The 21,662-nt window shown below is 43.7% G+C and overlaps 1 protein-coding gene across 3 annotated transcripts in view; it reads right to left on the bottom strand.

Moving 5' to 3' along the window:
- Positions 1 to 901: 901 nt before the first annotated feature.
- Positions 902 to 21,662, bottom strand: part of ETS1 (ETS proto-oncogene 1, transcription factor) — a 118,360-nt gene continuing 97,599 nt past the window's right edge. For all 3 annotated transcript variants that reach the window (XM_054998584.1, XM_054998582.1, XM_054998583.1), the window contains 3 exons: positions 15,391 to 15,651; positions 4,209 to 4,327; positions 902 to 2,690 (listed from right to left, as the gene is read on the bottom strand). In XM_054998584.1, the coding sequence (XP_054854559.1) occupies positions 2,475 to 2,690; positions 4,209 to 4,327; positions 15,391 to 15,651 (596 nt within the window). In that variant the 3' untranslated portion in view covers positions 902 to 2,474. The remainder of the gene's footprint in view (positions 2,691 to 4,208; positions 4,328 to 15,390; positions 15,652 to 21,662) is intronic.

The raw sequence follows: 21,662 nt of genomic DNA, 5'->3' as shown, positions 1-21,662 counted from the left end.
GTTAGCAAAATGTATAGCCTTGTTTCCTTTGCCCTAATATTATCTTTTATTTTTCCTTTTATAGAAGTGGAGACTAACTCTAGGGAAATTGGACATATCATTATAAATCAGGAGGATCATCATTAGAAATCAGTAGATGAGGGCCAGGGTTGGGTGGGGAGGGGAGAGGCTGTTGAAGTCCATAGCATCCAAACTGCATCAACAGTCTGCGTGCGCTCACACAAACACAAACAGGAATCTTTAAAAAATACAGGATGTACTAAGAAAGGAACCCCTCTATTTTCTTTTACTTCACCCTCTTTCTTTGATTTCTCCCTGTTGTTTTAAAAGCAGCGTCAGTAGAAAATTACTATAACTCCACTGTTTCAGCTTCGACTTTCCTAAGAGCCTTGAGAAAATCCTTAGCTCTGCTTAATACATACTCATTTCTCAAATAAGGATCCTTTTGGCTTCTTAGGAAGGGGATCCTAAAGATCAGTGCAAAACCACATCGAAAGGTGGCTGTAATGGCTCTCCTGGAGTAGGGCAGAGTTACCTGTCAGATTTTAATCACATCTTTCCTCCAAGGGGATGTGCATGCCAGCTTCACCTGCCTTCCTTCATCTTATCCTCGCAATACCTCTATGAGGTAGGCTAGATTAAGTACGTGTGACTCATCCAATATCACCCAGAGAGCTTCATGGCAGAGTGGGGATTCAAAACTGGGCATCTCCAGTCCTAGATCAACATTAAACAATTACACTGCACGAGGTCTCAGAGCCAAGCTACAAGTGACGCCTGACACAGGTTGGACACTTGTCAGCTTCCCTCAAGTTTTGATGGGAAATGTAGGCATCCTGGTCTTGCAGCTGTAAGGGACAGCCGAGCTGTAAAACCAGGACGCCTACATTTCCCATCAAAACTTGAGGGAAGCTGACAAGTGTCCAACCTGTGTAAGGCGTCACTTGTAGCTTGGGTCTCAGTTAACAATTCTTCCTGTCAGCTAGTGAACCAATGGCCAACAATAGATAGGTGATGGACAAATTAAAGTCAATGAGGTTAGAGGGATGTTATTCTCCTTAGAATTAGAGAAGAGCAAGAGTCTTGTAGCACGTATAAGACTAACAAAATTTGTGGTAGGGTATGGAGCTTTTGTGAGATACTGAAGTGACCTGTGACTCCCAAAAGCTCATACCCTACCACAAATTTTGTTAGTCTTATAGTTGCTACTGGACTCTTGCTCTTTTCTGCTACACACAGACTAACACGGCTACCCATCTTGATCTATCTCCTTAGAACTGGACTGTGATTTAGCTCATTCACCGCGTTGAGGGATGAAACAATCTTAATTTTCAATACTGGAATTTTTTTTTAAAAAAACTTTTGCTCTAAACTATTTTGGAAAGAATTGAGAAATGTGGAGAAAAACTCAATAAAATCCCGTTGTAGGGATGAAATTGTTGACCCAAACACATGGACAAAGAATGCTGCTTTATCCTTAAGCAGGTGTGATTTGCCAGTATTTCTGGCAATGGTCTTTCCCAAGCCAATATCCTGAGATCCTCTGTGTAAACCAGGAGGTTGTATGCATGCAAAGTCTGTGCTTTACCACTGAGCTATGGACCCTTACTCCAAATCCAGATCCACTGGCTCAAGAGACAGAAAAATACAGTAAAGTGCAGGAGGCTCCAACGCTAACAACCATATTATTTCATCCCCTGGTTTGATCTTGATTTTCGATCAAAGCCGTTACATCTATCTGTTTCTGGTGGGGTCTGCATCAATTCTGTCATCTTTTCCTCAATGCAGATAAAACTTGCAGCTGTCATAACAAAAACAAACAATACACAATATTGCAATACTGAGACCATCTTAGAGCTTAAGACTATTTTTTTCAAAAAAATACTGGCACAAAATTTAATAAAATATTTTTTTTTACAAATAATAAAAAAAAAGATTTGGTCCCTCCTGACAAAAATTTGCCTTTCTGAAATGCAAAGTTAGCTAGGACCACAGTTATTGGTTATTCTGACATGTTTTCCCTGCGGTACAGAACATTCTGTGCCCTTGGGCTATCCTCCTTGCTCTCCCAAAAACCTTTCCTTGGGAGACTTTCAACCTGGTGGATTGTCAGCTATGACACCAGATTGTGGCTGATTAATAAATGCATTAAATAATTGCAACAGGGTGGTTTTAGAAAACAACTTTTAAGCTCTTATTTTCCAGACTTTTAAAATTTCATCCTCCTATAAAACTCTTCAAAAACATTCATGTGAAAGCTCTTTCTCCCTCCTCCCAAATAAAACTATGTCACAGTTTCATCTAAAAGCTTAGTATATCCCATCCCTGTGCCGCCAATGCAAATTTTGAGTTTCTTTTTAAAGGAAAATCATGGCAGTGAAAAAGGAACAATACATGTTAAAAGTCCAATAGGTTTTCTAGATGGACACACGGGATTTTCCGCAAGGATTTTCTTTCCAGTCCAAGTCTTCCATTCATTCGTCGGCATCGGGTTTGACATCCAACATGGCATGGAGCTCCTCTGGCGTGTACCCCAGCAAGCTCTGCAGATCGCACACAAAACGGTAAACGTACCGTTTTCCTGCAGTCTTGTGGATTATGTTCTTGTCATAGTAATAGCGCAATCCACGGCTCAATTTCTCGTAGTTCATTTTTGGCTTGTTTTTCCTCTTGCCCCATCTTCTTGCAACCTGGAAATGGGAAGCCCACCATTCCGAAATTAATATTAGTTATTTTCATATGGGAGGAAGATATCCCTCTGTAACTTCTACGCTTTTGTGGGGGATGGGTCACAAGGACCCAAACTACTGGGTGTTCACCTTGTGGTAGTTCCGCCCCCCCCCCCTAGAATTATAGAATCATAGGATTGGAAGGTACCTCTAGGGTCATCTAGTCCAACCCCCTGCATAATGCAGGAAATTCACAACTACCTCCCCTACCCCCCAAATACACCGAGAGACCCTTGCTCCATGCCCAGAAGATGGCAAAAAAAATCAGGATCCCTAGCCAAACTGGCCTGAGGAAAATTGCTACATGACCCCAAGGTGGCGATTGGCCTTATCCTGGGCATGTAAGAAGGGGCCACGAGAACTAAGCAGTGATGTAACCCTTCCTCCCTCCCTTCTCATTCCCTACAGCACTATATTTTTTTAGACTGGGGTAGGTTCAAGGGATTGGGAGAAGAAGAAAACCTGGACCCCTTTGAAAAAAGAAATAGTGCTAATGAACATAATGTATGTAGCATGATAAATGCCTATGGCGGAAAAAACATCAGCAAAAGAAACACACCCTGGCCCCAAGGAACATATGACACCAATTTTGTAAACGGAGGAGACAACAGCGGAACAAAGCAATAGCAAACTAAGGACAGCAGAGAAGATGAAAATGTACCAACTAATGACATTACTTTGGCATCATTTTAGCAGGGGGTTAAGCCAAAGGAAAAGAGTTGTTTTCAGCTAGAGTTTGGGAGAAAGGAAACAGAAGGCAGCACCATGAAAGCAATCTGGAAGGGGAGTCCTAAGCATAAAAGGTGCCACTGAAAGGAGTTGGGCACTTTGGGGTGACCATGGCATATGCGTTATGTTGCAGAAGGCCCCAGGTTCAATATCCAGCTTTTTCAAGAAAACCTTCTTGGCCTGAGACCCCAGAGAACTGGTGCCAGTCAGACTAATCAATATTGAGGTAGAGGGATCAATGGTCAGACTCAGGATGAGGCACATTCATCAGTTCAAGGATTGGATCCAGACTAAATTTTTCACTGTCGGAAGCTCTTCCGTCCACAGAACAGAGCTCTCCTGCTTCCGCCCCTCCCACCGCAGTCCATTGAATGATCACCCTGAAATGTTGCTTATGGGAGACAGGGGGTGCTCTACAATGGCATGAGGGGGAACTTGGGGGTCTGCAGGAGGAAAGAGAAGTTACACTGTTAGCTGAAAATTTAGTCAGGATCCAACATCAGGAGGTCGGAGAGTCATGGGGTCAGAAGCATGCCATGAGACAAGGGTAAAAGATAAGGTCACAAATGTCTGTGGAGAACTTCAAAAGTACACAGAACAAATTTGTGCTGATGAAGAGGGAAGCTAGTGAGGGACATAAGAAGACATAATTTGCGTTCTTTTTTTTAAAAAATGGGTTTATTTCGCTTTTTTGTTTTGCCATTAATACGGAGCACATGCAGGCCCACACCACCCATGTGACCACCATACCTCATCAGGATCGGAGAGCTTGAATTCCCAACCGTCACCTGTCCAGCTGATAAAGGACTGACAGGACTTATCCGTGAGAAGCTCCAGCAAGAATTGCCACAGTTGAATAGGTCCACTACCTAGGATAACAGAGGGGCATGGGTAAAAAAAGGGAAACACTCTGAATGTAATTTATTAGAAGGCACCATGACTTCAAGGATCATGGGCCAAGAGCCAGTTTGGTGTAGTGGTTAAGAGCGCGGGACTCTAATCTGGAGAGCCGGGTTTGATGCCCCACACCTCCCCTTGAAGCCAGCTGGGTGACCTTGGGCTAGTCACAGCTCTCTGGAGCGCTCTCAGCCCCACCCACCTCACAGGGAGTTTTCTTGTGGGGATAATAATGGCATACTTTGTAAACCGCTCTGAGTGGATGTTAAGCCATCCTGAAGGGCGGTATATAAATCGAATATTATTATTCTGTGACACTGTGACTGTGATACTGAGAGATCTCTGTCTTTTAGTGCTACACCTCTGAAGATGCCAGCCACAGCTGCTGGCAAAACGTCAGGAACTACAATGCCAAGACCACGACAATACAGCCCGGAAAACCCACAACAACCATCGAATATTATTATTATTATTATTATTATTATTATTATTATTATTATTAAAATACAACTTGTTAGATAACTCAGAATTACCTCTAGAACCATTCCTGCCATTTCTCCAAGTAGCTTAAGGAGGCCTCTATAATTCTCGTTCCACTTTATCCTCACAACAATGCCATGAGGTATGTCAGGCTAAGAGAGAGAGTGTGACTGGCCCAAAATGTTTCATGGCTGAAGAGGAACCCAAGTATCCCCAAACTAGACCACATTGGCTTTCCATAGAAGATGTTTCAGAACCCTAAGAAGTTTGCTGTATTCCTATAGTCCACAATACTTCAAATCACCATATGAAAATATACTTGGAACAGTCATTTTGGAAGAGCTAGGAACCTGTGAGGGAATCCAGAACTTGACACAGCAACCTCATGGGCTAAACAGCTTAAATGCCGTCCACACTGCCACACTATGTTTGTGCTAGAAATGAGACCTAGTCCAAAACACCATAATGACCGGACCTTCAGCCCTTCAGACACAGAAGAGAACAGAGGTGTGCGATATTGGCTTCTCTGGTTGGTAGATCTTATAAAGCTTCAGGACTGGCCAGGACTGATGTAAATATAAGGAACTTCATCTTCAGCCAAGGACAGGATCTTCTACCTGAGGCCACTCAGGATTCCGTTCAAGCCCTCAACTCTGGTTCTAGATTGGACAACTGGAATTCTGCCCCCACCCGAGCCCTGGATTCAAGTATGGTCTCAGACTGGACTGAGAACTTTACAGAATCACTATACCATTGTCAAGCGGCTCTTCAAGCTTTGGCGTTGTCTACATGAAAGATGAGGAAAGAGGCACAAGAAACCAGACCAAAGATTTTAAAGGGCCATATTAGGATTTTAGAAAATAAGGATGACCTTCCTATAAAACAGCTGTTAATAAATACAAGTCTTCTGTCGCATAGGAAGATCTGAGGGTCAAACTAGCTATTACAAGATCTCTGTGGTCTGAATGACAACAACAACAACATTCAGTTTATATACTACCCTTCCAGGCAACTTAACATCCACTCAGAGCGGTTTACAAAGTGTGCTATTATTATCCTCATGACAATCACCCTGTGAGGTGGGTGGGGCTGTGAGAGCTCCAAGAAGCTGTGACTGACCCAAGGTCACTCCACTTCAAGCAAAGGAGTGGGGAATCAAACTCAGCTCTCTGGATTAGAGTCCTGCCACTCTTCACTAGCGGTGTGCACTTTGGGTTTCCGATTTGGGTAGATTTGGTATTCCCAAACTGGCTTGCCGCTTTGGGATTTGGTAATTCCAGATTGTTTTCCTGCGTCGGGTAAACCCGAAGCGGGAATCCCAAATCTTTTTTGGGTGCACACTCCTACTTTTCACCACGACCTCAAACTGGCTTTAAGCTCACTTTCCTGTAATAACTAATCAAATCAATCATATCCATGAAGTGAGGCCATTGCACTTTGAAGATGATGGGAGATGCAATGATGTTATGTCAAGTGGCACATAGTGTCTAAACCGGCCCAGATGAGAGGGGCAAGTGAAGAATCAAGCAAGATTGCCGCTTTTAGTGGAGACCAATGTTTTACTAGCAATTTTTCACCTCTAGTACTCAGTTACATAAACAGGATTATGTTTTTGGAGTTAGTGCCAGAAGGACTCGTACTCCCGACACAAGAGCACCATTCCCTCCCACCTGCCAGAAAGCTCTTGGCCACAACTTGACCTCTAGCATGCTTCTGCCCCCGCGTCTTGCCGGCTGCCTCCCCTGACCTTGACTTTTTGTTCCCTGCCTGTTTACTGAGATGTGATAAAGAGGCAGGTAGGTATGAAAATTATTTGGCCTCTCTCCAGGGGCGTGTTGCTGCAGGAACAAGCTACCAAAGCTTGCCGAGAATGAAACCTTGGAGCTGGTGAGTCAGCTCAAGGGCTATTAATGTATGAGAAGGCTGAGCTTGTGTTGGTGTGGGTGGCTAGAAGGAGGACCAAGACTTGCTGGATTCATCTCAGTTTGACAGCTTTAGTGCGTGCAACCTCACCCTGACTCAAGGTCAGCATCGCCCACCTTTTCTAGTCCCTCCTTTACTTCCACATTCAGCCCAATAGCCTGCCATTTTAAATATCATCTTCATATACTTTAGTAGTCTGTGTTGGGCAGGTATCTTTTTTGCTTCCGTCAGCCCTTAAAATAAACCTGGGCTGCCTTTTGACATTTTACAACTTTTTAAAAATCCAAAGTGGTTTCTTCTCCAAGTTGTCAGATAGCATGTTCTTTCTCACCCTTCTCCACTACCCAGGTGCTGATACCCCAAGCCCACACATACAAACACATTTATGGAATGTAAACCTCTCCATAAGAGTTCATCAGTGTTCATTTCCTTTGGCCAAGTTTCTTGTGCTGGTGTGGGCCATATTTAAACTGGCAAGGCTAAAATGGCTAGAAATAATGCCTAGGAATTAATCACCTTCAGTCTTCAAACACTGAAGAATTTAATTGAGGAAGGGGCTGTGGCTCAGCAATACAGAATTTGCTTGGCTCGCAGAGGGTCCAGGGTTGAATCTGGTGGTAGGTGATGTGATAGACCTCTACCTGAGAATCTGGAGAGCTGCTGCCCACCAGAGTCGAAAATACTTACCTTGATAAGACCTCCTGAGGAGGTCAGGAGAGCCCCCACTCTCCTGGCTTTCCGCAAACGATGTAAAACTGAATTATTCAAAGGGGTTTTTACTCAGATAGGAGGGCTGTATTGTAGGGAGTTGGTCTCAAAGAAATGCTTTACTAAATAGATAGGGACCACAGACTTCACCACTATGTTGCCAAATGGACTATCTATTACTTTAACTATGTGCTCCTATGTACTAGCTGTTGCTTTAAGTCTGATCCTACTGGGTAGTTCTATGTTGTCTAATGTCAGTCCTAAAATTGCTTATGCTCTGTTTCAGCACTTCTTCAACTCTGTATCAGATTTTTTGCTAATGTTGTATCTTTGAAATCTTGCATTTATTTACCCTACTAGTAACAAAGTACATTGTGGGGAAAAAATACAAGGGGCTCTAGAAAGGGCAGGGCAGGCAGACCAGGCATTGCCGCCTCTGCTGTGCCCCGATCTGGTTGGGGGGAGGGCAGGGCAGGCGGGCCTGGGATTGCCCCCTCCCCAGCACTATGATGGGGGGCAGGTGCCCTGGAACACTCCTGTGCCCAGCAGCCATCTGTTCTGGCCCCGTTGGGGCCAGATTGGGTGGCTGCAGGTGGGGAAGGTCACCAGGGGCGGAGGCAGGTGCCCTGGGGCGCTCCTGTGCCCGGTAGCGGCCCATTCCAGACTCATTGGGGCCAGATCGTGCCGTTGCAGGCAGAGAGCACTGCTGGGGAGGGTGCAGCAGGTTTATGCTCCCAAATGTGGCCCGTCCCAGCTGCCCCAGGGAGCGCACCCAGCTTATGCACCCTTTGGGGTTGGATCAGGCTGCTGCAGTTGGGGAGCGCTGCTGGGGAGCAATTCTCCTCTTATGCCTGCTAGGGGCACGTTAATGTGCCTGCGCTCTGGGAGAAGCAGTGAGTCATCTGGAACATGGCTCCCCTTTTATAGGGATAGATGGCATTGTTTATTGAAATGTCCTTGATACTGACTGCACTAATCTCACACTACATAATCTGCCTTTAAGTGAGAAAGGCAGACTATAAATGATATAAATAATAATAATAATAATAAATAATGATAATGTGTTCAATTACAAATTTGGTGTGCTCAGTAATTTACAAGGAAACCTTAATGTCCTATGCTTGGCACAGTAATAATGCCTTCTAATGGTTCCAACCCCTGCGAGAGTACAAACGACTGAGCTTTTCTGGTAGCTGCTCCAGTATTATAGAACACTCCCCCGAAAGGCATTAGAACTTTTTAGAAGGGCTTTGGCTCGTCTGGTGTGTTTTTCAGGCTTTGAGGGAAAACTGCTTGTGCTCAATCTTGAATGTGTTGTTTTAATGGCTACTTTTGGATGTTTTTAGAACGCCTTGGGGCGGGGGGACTGTTATTATCCATTCTGGGTCACAGTTTTCCAAGGCAAAGGCAGGGTCTATAGATGTTTTGAATGAACAAATCATAAACTCTTTCCTGAAATCCCCGAACATCACAGTTGTTCTGCCTGCCAATCTGTAGTGAAATAAGATTTGCCTAAGACATTTGGCCGATTAAAAGAAATCAATATGGCTAATAACATCAGCAGTTGCAACAATAAACATCTCTGATTTGCCAGCAAATGGTGCCTCAAATGGAATTCAAAGAGGGTGCTGCTCAAATGCAGTGGTTTGCATATTTTGTTGGGGGGGGGGGAGCAACAAAATACTTGGTTTCTACACATCTAATTAAAACTGAGCACAGAGATGTAAAAAAATAAAGCCTCAAGAGACCTTTGCTGAAAAGGACACATGCTTATGACATAGGCTGTCCAGCAAGTTTGGAGATGCAGTGGTTAATATTGTCTGCTCTGCATCTTTCAGGCCTAAGGGAACCTACAGGCTCCAGCACGGCGTTCAGCGCTCCTTATCAAAAGACTGTAGATTACCCTACATTACAGTCAAGGTTAGAGGAGAGGCACAAGCTAAGCATTTGTTCTTTCACTTTGTGCCAAACTATGGTGCAATAGGAGCCAAAAATCTGCCAGATTAGCGAAGGGTGAATGGGACCACACCTGTCTTTTGCTCTAGGGCAAACATTTCCAGAAAGCTAACGATAAATACAAGGCAAGGAGCAATTAAAACAGCACCAGTGAAAGCAATACAAAAAGTGGGATGAAGAGCACCATGGGGCACTCCTTTCCAAAGTACTTTATTAACCTAATATTGGGCTAACAGCCATCAGCTGATACATCAAGATAGGTAGCCATGTTAGTCTGGCTGTAGCAGTAGAAAAGAGCAAGAGTCCAGTAGCACCTATACGACTAACAAAATTTGTGGTAGAGTATGAGCTTTTGTGAGTCACAACTCACTTCTTCAGATTATCTGAAGTTGTGATTCACGAAAGCTCATACCTACCACAAATTTTGTTAGTCGTATAGGTGCTACTAGACATTAGCTGAGTCACAATTGTTTTTTAATAGCATGCGTTTAACAATGGCTCCAACATAAATTTTACAAGATCTGAGATTACTTTAAGGATTGTTGTTTACAAGACTGGGAAGCAACTGCACAAGGTATCTGGGGTCTTTATTGACCCCAGCATTCATTCCTCTAGGGACTCACCAACCTGTTGATTTCTTGCTCAAACACTATTTATTGCATATGGAAAGAGATTCCACATGCTGCAAGATAAGTATGGAGGGGAACCCTCTGACACTACAGTACTGGACACAGGTAATAAACTGCTTGTTGGAGTCAACTGTCCTTCTGAACAAATCTGGGCCGATTCCAGACGGCCCTCCCCATCCCGAAACGTCGCGCGTCGTCGCGCATAAAACGCGATATTTCGCATTTTCCATGCGACGATGTGCGACGTTTCGGGATGGGGAGGGCCGTCTGGAATCGGCCCTGGAGACATTCAGTAAAGCAGAATCCACTAAGCCTGTTCACAGTTTCAGACCCAGCAGCATCTCCGCCCACCAGGGAAAGAAAGCAAGTTCCGGGCTCCCCCTGAGCATAGTCTGCTGACCTTTGTCTCCGGGAGGGAGGGAGGTACTAAGAATAGAACCAGTCAGAGGGGATTCACATGCTAAACGCGATTCACAATGAACACCCTTGTCTCGCCTTCCTAGTAGTGAAGAGAGCCCTTCAGCAGAAGCCCTTGCAGCACATCACACGTTAGGAATTCTCAAGCATCTCTAGGAAAATATGACTCTTCCAGAAACGGATTATGATATTGTGACTACAGTGGGAACCCTGTTCAAGGAAAGCCCCTTTTAGGGTGTGTGTGCAGAGAACACACACATCACAGAGACACATTTCCGCAGTTACATTACCCCATTGTTTTGGTCTGAACAGTAAAAACTTGTATATCCCTACTTCCAGAGGCAGCCTCTATTTACTGTTGCTTCTCCCTGGTGAACAGCATTACTCCTTGTGGGGGATTTCCTTGCTAGCATTTTGGTCGAATAAGGTAGCAGTTTAGACCAGTTTGCAGAGTTTAGCGCTCTCCTCCATGTCGCTACAAGCTAAATACCTGAGTGGATCTGTTGGTCACTGTATGTTGGAAGACTGTAAGAACACACGAGCCTGCTGGGACAGACCAGTGATTCATCTAGTCCAGCATCCTGTGGACAACCAGTTGTCCTGGAGAGCCAACAAACAATGCACATAATACAATCACCTTGCTGAAGCTATGCGCTTGTTCTATACCTGGTTGGGAGGCCTTCTGGGAGCTCCTTGTATGCTACCTTGAGCTCCATATTCAAACAAAAGGTGGGATATACATGGATCCACATAAATGCACGGGTATGAATGCTCGAATACCATGCGGTGCACAGGTTGCTCTCTCACACCCTAAAGCTCTGGTATTTCTTTCCCAAAATAACCTCTGTGGCTTTTAAGTCAGTGAAAAGTGCAGCCATTGCAGAGTAAATGGGCACTGCAGGCAAAGAGTCGTCTTCAGGAATGTGCAACAGCAGTGAGTGGAGAGGGACTGGGTTGTGAGCCGCGGTACAAGGATGCAGGTGTTGCAAGTATGTCTCGACTCTCTCTCCTAAAATGCTGGAGGGTGCAAAACACTAATGCTTTCAGGTGACCAATATGGGAAGCCTGACAAAGCTCCAGATTCTCCCAGGTCCCACTCTTGGTCCAGGAGATTCTGGCCCGGTTCCCCCCACGAGTCGTCAGATTCCTCCATATTCTGCCTCTAACTCGCCAGACTGAGGCCTCAGCCCTCATTTCCAGTCAAAGGTTTACGCCCTGAGTGCTCCAATTATATCAACACAAGAGGCGTCCGGTCAGTGTTAACCATACCACTCAGGTGGCTTCTAGCATCCATGGCCTCTCCACGCCTAAAACGTACTTCTGCTCTACATCAGGTTTGAGGGATCTTGTTTTGTTTGCTTGGGGCTGCTTTGGCCCCAGCCTGCTTTTCACACTGTCGGGGCTGCTAGTTTGCAAAGCGCACATTGTAAAGGTGACAGCAGCAGCTGACTTTTTCTTCGCATTCTATGGTTTGTGGTTCCAACATGACAAAACGCCAGGATGTAGATAGCAGAGGCACTGCTGCATGTTAAACTGCCTGCAAGACGGGGAGCGGCAGGAGGGACTGAAGTTATTTGTCCAGAGAAAGAAGTTATTTGCCTGCCTACCTTAACATTCCTACACTTACTCATTTGCAAGCACATCAGTGGCCTGAAAGTGGCCGTGTCCTCCATGCAGCAAACGTTACCTACATGACCTGGAGACGATTCTTATTCATGACTTGTGGTTTCTTACGAGTCAGAATTAAACCCTGGCCAACCTCTTCTCACTTTTCTTAACTGTGTCTGTTCTTCCACTCCCCTCATTCTTTAAGGCTTCCTTTGTTTGCAACAACATTTTCCTAAGACCAAATCTGCACATCATCTTTCTGGGGTATCACTTCTGTGTTCTCGCACGAATACATACAGCTAACTTAGTAAACTGACCTTGATAGAGCAATGGTCTGGCTAGAACAACTGTCTGGCTCAGCATGTCAGTAGACTGTTGGTCTATCAAAGTCAGTATCGTCTACACTAACTAGCAGCAGTTTTCCATGGTCTCAGCTAGAGGTCCTTCATCCATCTTAGTTGGCATCTTGGTGGTTGGCATGTGTGGAATGTGTCATTGTAACTGGTGTGGAATGTGTTGGTGTGGAACATGTTGCAATTGTTGGACCACATCTTACACTGCAGCTAAGCCCAGTTATCAGGCAAATGGGAGTCACATATAAATGGCACCAAAGATCAACACTCAAATGCTACATTGGTAATATGATTCTTTTTGCAGCTTTCTCAGATCAACGAAGGCCATTTTAAAAAAATATGTTGCACCACTGGCCAACCATGAATGCAAAGAGCTAATTCTGTTCTAATTTGCAAGTGTCTAGCAGGTGGCGTTCAACTCACTGAAGCAAATCAGAGACCAGCTTTTTGGCTCTCTCTGCCACCTAAAGAACTCAAATCGAGTAAGAGTTCAAATCACTGATGCAATTTGGAGACCTGCTTTTTTGGCTTTCTCTACCACCTAAAGAACTCACTAAGAACTCAAGTCACTGAAGCGATTCAGAGATCTGCTTTTTGGTTTTCTCTGCCACCTAAAGAGTTCACTAAGAAGTCACGGAAGCCATTCGGAGATCTGCTTTTTGACTTTCTCTGCCACCTACAAAGTTCAGTAAGAACTAGTTTCTCCGCCAAATATTTCTATAAGAAATGGTGGTCCCTGTGTTAAGCTTCAAGGGCAGTCTTTTATTTATTTATTTATTTACATCTGTGAAACGACCAAGTTGGTAACTGCAGCTCATGATCTCCTGGAAAACTCAGCAGAACCAGGGATGATCCAGAAAGTTGTGAGCTGTGATCTTGCCCTTATATCTGACAGATCTGGGTTTCCAAACAACTGATCATTGTGCTAAAAAACCAAACAAACCTAAGCAGTATAACTTGGGTAGAGGCCCTGGTTTCAGTCTAACTCACACAATCATTACACTAGCATATGAATTAATTAGCTACTCTAATATATGGGATTTGTCCCTCCACCCTCGATGATTTTTAGGGGGATATAATAACAATGCAACTTGGGATTCCTACAGTTGGCTACTATCAGTTGAGTTCTCCTTTCCTCAAACTTCAACTAATCAGGATTACACCTCGAAGGTACACTGGGCTTGTTCACTTTGGGCAAGCTTCCTCTTGTTTCCTAGGTAGAATGCAGCTAGAATAGGATGGAACAGACTACTGCAATCTCCTGGGAAGCTTTACTTTCTTTCATGGTGGTATGGGTTTCCTCTTAAATTGGCACATCTCATGCCCTAACAACTACATGTCATGAGCTGGAGGCAACTCAGGGCAAGAAATTAGCTTGTTTGCACCGAACAGGAGTCTGACTTTTGCCCTAACTCTTTATTCTGGGCTTTGAGTGGGCCAAAAGCTGGGCAAATTAATGGAAATGCTTCATAGGGTAACCTGAGCTGGTTGCTCTAAGGGCCAAGACATCCAATATAAACACTTACACAATCCCAGCCAGGCAGCATTTTTTAAAAGGCTGTACATGAACAAAGCAAATGCATTGCCCTCCTTTATCTACCCACCCAACAGAGTAAGACGTCAGATGAATGCTTTTCAGCTGCCTGAGCTGTTAAGACTGCCCCCAGTGTGGAAATTGGTTAGAAGCTTGAAGTTCTGTGAACTCTTGTGCAGTTAACATTCTTGCTCCTCAGATAAGGGGGAGAAAAAAGTTGCATCAACCTTTCTGAGCAACCATAACAACTTGTTAAATTAGGTCAAGATGCGGGGGGCAGATAAGGGAGCTTGAAAAGCTGTTTGTTTGCCACCAAGTGAGGGAGATATCAAAAGCCAAGCGAGTGAAACGCCATCACCTTTTCCAGCTAGTTGCTAGATAGCCATCAGAGAGCTGTGCCTGGCTGGGGATTTAAAAACACCCCCACTGCCAGCCCAAACCATCAGCTGGTCAAAACCGTGTTGTTCTCTCTCTTTCGATTTAGTGCTTGGAGATTAACACTGCACATGTTTCAGGGGGGTCTTTAAATAATAAGCGCAAGTAAGCAAGTCAAGGCTCCCCATGGCTTGAGAGGCAGTGTGGCATCTTGGACGAGGGTTCTGCGAGACCTGGGTTCTAATTCATACTTCTGGTGACTTTGGGCCTAACACAAACTCTCAGCCTAACCTGCCTTGCAGGTAAGAAAACGGAAGAGCGGAGAACAATGTTCTAAGATGTTCCGAGCCTCAACAGGAGAGAAAAGTGGAAATAAATAAATAAATGGGCATGCAGTAGAAGAAGACCACTGTCTCCAGGGGGGACTTTGAAGTGCCCCATTCTAAAGACTGGGAGAGAAGGAGGGGAAATACAACCACTCCACATCCTGATAAAGTTCAGTGAAATTTCTCTACATTTTGTCAATTTCACCAGGAACCAGGGTTGGTGTCTAGGGTGGGTATCTGCCCAGACCCCAGGTCCACCCCCTGAGCACAGATGTATGGCCCATCACACCAGAAAATGGGTGATTGCCCCAGAAACTCCTACAGTGTTGCAATCTCCCATTTCCCTGATGGATGGGGAAGCACCCAGAAAGGCATTTTAGCGCTGCTGTTCTGTGCATGTCTTATGTTCTGCTCGCTCCAGGAGGATAGATCCAGAAAGTGGCCTTTTCCTATCCTTGGGGCAAAGGAGACGTGGGATCCGTTTAGCCAGACCTGGTTTCCTTGCCGAAACCAACCGAAAACCCATCATTAAAACAATTAAAACCAGAGTGCTCTAAAATACACATAAAACAACTAAAATTCTCAGATACCATATATATATATATATATATATATATATATATATATATATAAACAATTCCAGTGGTGTTATCAATAATGAAGGTGGACATTCATCAGTTCCAAATAAACAGAGTGTCCGATGCCTGATTTCTTCCAACAATTTACCTGTGTAGCCAGCCAGGGCAGCAGCAGGGATGACAGGCTTGTCCTTGTTCATGTCGGCTCGGTCTCGAACATAGTCCTTAAAAGTGCCCTTGGGCTTGTGATTGGGCAAGGCAACTGGGTAGTCCTCGGAATCAAAGCTGTCATAAGAAGGGACGCGTTGTAGACTCTGGAAGGATGACTGGCTGCTCCAGGACTGTGTCAGCCGGTCACAACTGTCGTAGCTCTCTATGCTCTCAAAGGAATCCTGGCCACCGAGTTTGCCTGTGAGATGAGAAGGAAATGGTTGGCATCCCACCAGTGGAGGATGTGCAGCCATGTAGACTGAAGGTAAGTCTAGATTAAGGAAGTTCCTTAAGGCGGATAAAGGAAGACTCCTATCCAGCCATGAATGCAGAGGAAGGACATTTCATGTTGACTGGGAAAACTAAACAGCAGGGACTAGAAGCATCACCTTTGGAAACCCAAGCAGTAGAGTTCAGATTAAAATGCACTCCTCTTCCCCCGCCCCCCACACACACATCTGTCTACATGACTGCTGGTGACACTGCAGGACCAGTGCAGGCTGAGCAACTGAGCTAGGAAAGGTCGGTTAAGTTTAATCAGCACAACTTGGTTCAATAAGAGTTATTGTTTTCATGGCTTTGGGTAGGCCTGCAAAGGAATTCTGGAAGAATCCTATCCCTCACTCCTCATGAATTATACCTCAAATCCTTTTTTTTTTAAAAAAATCTCAAGTTTATTGGTTCTACCCATTTGTCACACTTTAGTGCGACCCAGAAACAGAGAGACCACACAGACACCGTTTTAGGTAAAGAGAGGCTGTCGCCGTTCACAATGGCTTTTGTTGTGCTCTATGGGGAAAATAAATGGGATGCAACAGAGGTGAGGGAAAGTAAAATCTTCCCCACTAGTCAGGGTGGCTGCAAGTTTATAGCAGGCCCTCGTGCCCTCCATCGCTGCCCTCGTTCCCCTTCCCCCACCAATTATGTGTTCACTGGGAGCTCTGAAGCACAACTCTCAGACATGCCTTTATATCCCCTGATGGTGTCAATGCATCTAAAAGAAGCTCAACTGTTTCAGGAGTCCCCACTTACAAGCACTGCTCCAATAGGAGATTCTCCCAGAAAAGAAGATATTATCCCAGAGGCTCAGCCCTGTAATGCTGCAGCAGCATGAGGAATTCTTTTGCGCTTTGTTGCTATCAGTCTGTAAACTGGGCTGGTGTCTCTAGCTGGCAATGGGCCCTCTGTGCCAGGCTGTGGGCCTCAGCAAATGCCCATTCATGTTGACATATGCTGCCATTGCTCTAGAGGCCCTTTCTTTTCACTCCAATAATGACAGACATTTTGCAACGTCAGTATTAGTTATGCAGACTCTGTGGTTTTCAATCTCAGGCTTGAACCGCTTGCCCAGTGTAACCATGCCGTACCATTTATACTGCAACCCTAAGCAAAGTCACACCCTTCTAAGCCCACGATCTTCAATGGACTTAGAAAGATATGACTGCTTAGGATTGCCCTTTTAGCGCGTTCTATGCACAGCATGATCCATTACAGGAAGTGGGCAAAGGATTCCTGAACCTACTTCTCATAATCCCGGGCTTTGTTAAGCATCACAGTTATTTATTCCCATCTTTCAAGAGATCATTTCATCAGAACCCAATCAGATAGAGCCAGTTTGGTGTAGTGGTTAAGAGCGCGGGACTCTAATCTGGAGAGCTGGGTTTGATTCCCCACTCCCCCACCTGAAGCCAGCTGGGTGACCTTGGGTCAGTCACAGCTTCTAGGAGCTCTCTCAGCCCCACCCACCTCACAGGGTGATTGTTGTTGTGGAGATAATAATGACATACTTTGTAAACCGCTCTGAGTGGGCATTACGTTGTCCTGAAGGGCGGTATATAAATCGAATGTTATTATTATTATTATTATTATTTGTATGTTTTTTATGAGCTCAGGAGTGGGAAGGACTGTGGCTCGATGGTAGAGCATCTCCTCAGCATGCAGAAGGCCCTAGGCTCAATTCTTAACAACAACAACAACAACAACAACATCAACAACAACAACAACAACAACACCACAACGAATTATATATCATCATTAAGGGCAAGTTACTGCCATACTCAAAGCAGTTTACAAAGTGTGTTATTATTAGCCTCACAGCAATCACTCTGTGAGGTGGGTGGGGCTGAGAGAGCTCTGAAAGAGCTGTGACTGACCCAAGGTCACCCAGCTGGCTTCAAATGCAGGAGTGGGGAATCAAACCCGGTTCTCCAGATTACAGTCCTGTCATTCTTAACCACTATACCAAACTGGTTCTTCTTGGCATCTCCAGTTAAAAGGCTCAAGTGATAAGTTATGGGAAAGATCTTCCAGAGACTGGAGGTGGGGTCTCTGGGAAACATCTCAGGTGGAAAGATCTCAGGGAGAGACCCGAGGCCCTGAAGAGCGGCTGCCAGTCTGAGTAGACAATACCGACCTTGATGGACCAAAGGTCTAGTTCAGTATAAGGCAGTGGCATGTCTTCAGGGGGACTCCCTCTTTAAGAACAGAGCTTCAAACAGGATTTTAAAAAAAATACGTGCACTGCTCTCTCCAAAATTCCTCAGTCAGGCTGTTGCTCAACATTTGCTTCTTTACTGACAACTTAAGAGCGTAATAGGATCACTCAAGTTCACTAATTTCCCAAGCTGGGCTGCAAACAGCTGCTGGGATTGTGTAAGACCTCCGAAAGGAATTTCCACCAGCAGATATGCTGGCAGCCCAAACGCAGAGAGCTCATCTCCAGAAGGGAATGGGAGGGAGTTCAACTGGCACGTTTGCCCAAACGGCTTGCTGTGCTCAAATTTAACAACTCTCTTGCGAATACAGGTGGGGGCGGGATAGCATCCCCGAAACAGCCTCTTCAAAGGCTAGACAGCTGGATTTTTAAGCCTTGCTCATTCCAGACAACGTGCCCATGGGCATGTAAAGGAGAGGGCCCAGATTGCTCTGGTGGAGGACACATTTTGCATACGGGAGGTCCCAGCTTCAATCCACAGCAACTCTCCTTAAAGGATCTCCCATTTAGCTAGTTATTCTGCCTGAGACCTGGAAGGACATCAGATGAGAATATGTTGGGTTAAACTGGCCAATAGCCTAACAGCGTCCTGGAGGAGATGCCTGAGTGCTTTGATCCCTTATTGACTGACCTCCCGAGAGGCCGTTTTACAAAGCTTTCATTGTTTTCCCGGAGCCTCTCCCTAAAAACAAACAGCCATTTTCTCAAGGCTTAATGGCTTTAAAAAGTGAGGACCCCAAGCCTGCCTGGAAGTAAGGTTTATTTCCCCGAAAGACCTGCCTTCTAATCTCAGAGATGTGGAAAGGTTGCTAGTATGCTATTTTTTTTTTTTTTTTGAAAAATTTTTATTGGGTTAGAATCCATTATTTCCACATTTACATTCAATTTTCCCCAATTTTTTCATCTCTAACCCCCTCCCTTTCCCCCCCCCTTTTTGTTGACTTCCAACAGCTTTCCAACCCTTTGTCCCCTTTCCCTTAATTTTATTAGCTTCCTCTATCTAAAACAAATATATATTCTCCATTATTCTAAGCAGTACATCCTTAACTATTTTTAACATTATATGCCCAAACTGTAAGCCTTTGTTTCTATCTTAGATAAACAATTTATCTCAATTTTTCAATTTCAGGTATTTCTATATATCATAAACCATATAGATCATACATTCGTTTATGTCAAACAATTTGACTTATTCTCTATATATATTACTCATTCTATCTTTTTATAATAGTTCTATATATCTCTCCTCACGTAGTCAATCAATTTGACCCATCTATATCTTCAGACATTCAGTTTGGTACAAATCTTGTCAGAAAAAAAAGAAAATATTGTTAGTTAATCGCTCCTTATATTTAGTCCTTATAATTAATTATTTTCTCTATGTTCTGTTTGTTAACCTATATATATCTATATATATGTCAATCTATTAATCTGACTGCTTATTAATTCACATTTATCTCTTCTCCCCCCGGTAAAGTCTCCCCCCTCTACTTCAATACTTCAGTAGTTCTCAAACTGCCACAGTTTTCCTCCCACCTCCCATTTCTTCTCCAGGTATTGTTTCAGCTTCTCCCAGTCTGTGTTGAACTGCCCTGAGTCCAGATCTCTCAATTTTCTTGTCATCTTGTCCATTTCAGCCATATACAGCAATTTGTAAGTCCAATCTTCAATAGTTGGCACTTCTTGTACTTTCCATTTTTGCGCATACAAAAGTCTAGCTGCTGCTGTCATATAAAATATCAACGTCCTGTGTTGGGCTGGAATTCCCTCCATTCCCAAGTTCAGTAGCAGGAGTTCTGGGTTCTTATTAATTTGAAATTGTAAAATTTCACTCATTTCTCTTATTATTTCCCCCCAGTACTGCCTGGCTACCTCACACGACCACCACATATGATAGAGGGAGCCCTCATGCTTCTTACATTTCCAGCATTTATTAGAAGTATTCAAATTCCCTAGCGCAATCTTCTTTGGTGTCATGTACCAACGATAGATCATTTTATGAATGTTCTCTTTGATATTAATACATGTCGTTGTCTTCATTGTAGTTTTCCACAAGTATTCCCATGCCTCCATTGTTATTTCTTTATTAAAGTTTATAGCCCATTTCACCATTTGTGTTTTAACTATCTCATCCTCGGTATACCACTTCAACAATACTTGGTATACCTTGGATATTCTTTTCTTATCTTCTTTAAGAAGGGTCTGCTCTAGTTCCGAATTCTCTATTCGTATACCTCCCTTTACAGAGTCCGAATTATATAAGTCTCTGATCTGTCTATACTGGAACCAATCGTAGTTAGGTGATAGTTCCTCTTGTGTCTTTATTCTAAGTTTGGATGCTTCAGTTTTAGTTATTTCTTTATACGTTAAACATTGTTGTTCATTATCAACAGCTCTCGGGTCTATCACCTCATATGGAACCACCCACAAAGGGGTTCCTTCTTGTAGATAAATTCTGTACTTCTTCCAGATTATGTATAGACTTCTCCGAACAAAGTGATGCAGGAACATCGAGTTGACCTTTACTTTGTCATGCCATAAATATGCGTGCCATCCAAATATTTTTTTATATCCCTCTAGGGCTAATAGTTTCTTGTTCTTTAATGTCATCCATTCTTTCAACCAAACTAGGCAGATTGCATCATGATAAAGTCTCAGATTGGGCAGTTGCATTCCGCCTCTTTCCTTTGCATCTTGTAAAACTTTCACTTTCACTCGAGGCTTCTTGCCTGCCCAAACAAAATCTGATATTTTCCTCTGCCATTTTTCAAATTGTTTGGAGTCTCTGATGATTGGTATTGTCTGTAGCAAAAACATTACTCTTGGTAACACATTCATCTTAACTGCTGCAATCCTACCCAACCATGACAAATTCAATCTATTCCATTTAATCAAGTCTCTCTCTATCTGAGTCCATAGTTTTTCATAATTGTTTTTGAATAGATCTATGTTCTTTGCAGTTAATTCGACTCCCAAATATTTCACTTTACTTGTTACTTCACAATCCGTTGTTTCCATTAACAATTGTTGTTTCTGCTTAGTCATATTTTTGCATAATATCTTTGACTTCTTTTTGTTAATGAAGAAACCTGCCAAGTCTCCAAACTCCTTGATCTTATCTATCACTCTTGGCATGTTCTCCAATGGGTCCTCTACAATTAACATTATGTCATCCGCAAATGCTCTGACCTTGTATGAATAGTCCTTTATTTTTATTCCACGAATTTCATCATCTTGACGTATTTGTATCATCAGAATCTCCAATACTAAAATGAACAACAATGGAGATAACGGGCAACCTTGTCTTGTTCCTTTACTTATCGTCAATTTCTTGGTCAATTCATCATTCACCACAATTGCTGCAGTCTGGTCTCTATAAATTTCCTTAATTGCTCTGATGAATCTTTCTCCCAATTGTAGCTTTTCCATAGTGGCAAACATAAAGTCCCAGTTTAAATTGTCAAACGCTTTTTCAGCGTCAACAAAGAAGAAACCAACCTCTTTGTCACAACGCTTGTCATAATATTCAATAGCATTGATCACTGTCCTTAAGTTGTCTCTTATTTGTCTGTCTGGCAAAAAGCCTGCTTGTTCCTCCTCTATGACTTCCGAGAGCCACCCCTTCAATCTCTCCGCCAATATCTTCGCAAAAATTTTGTAGTCATTGTTGAGTAGCGATATAGGTCTATAATTTTTCACATTAGTCAGGTCTTGGC

The sequence above is a fragment of the Eublepharis macularius genome, chromosome 14, assembly GCF_028583425.1.
Source record: "Eublepharis macularius isolate TG4126 chromosome 14, MPM_Emac_v1.0, whole genome shotgun sequence".
Taxonomy (NCBI): Eukaryota; Metazoa; Chordata; class Lepidosauria; order Squamata; family Eublepharidae; genus Eublepharis; species Eublepharis macularius.
The sequence above is the reverse complement of the archived record's forward strand: the minus strand, read 5'-3'. Positions and strand labels throughout refer to the sequence as shown.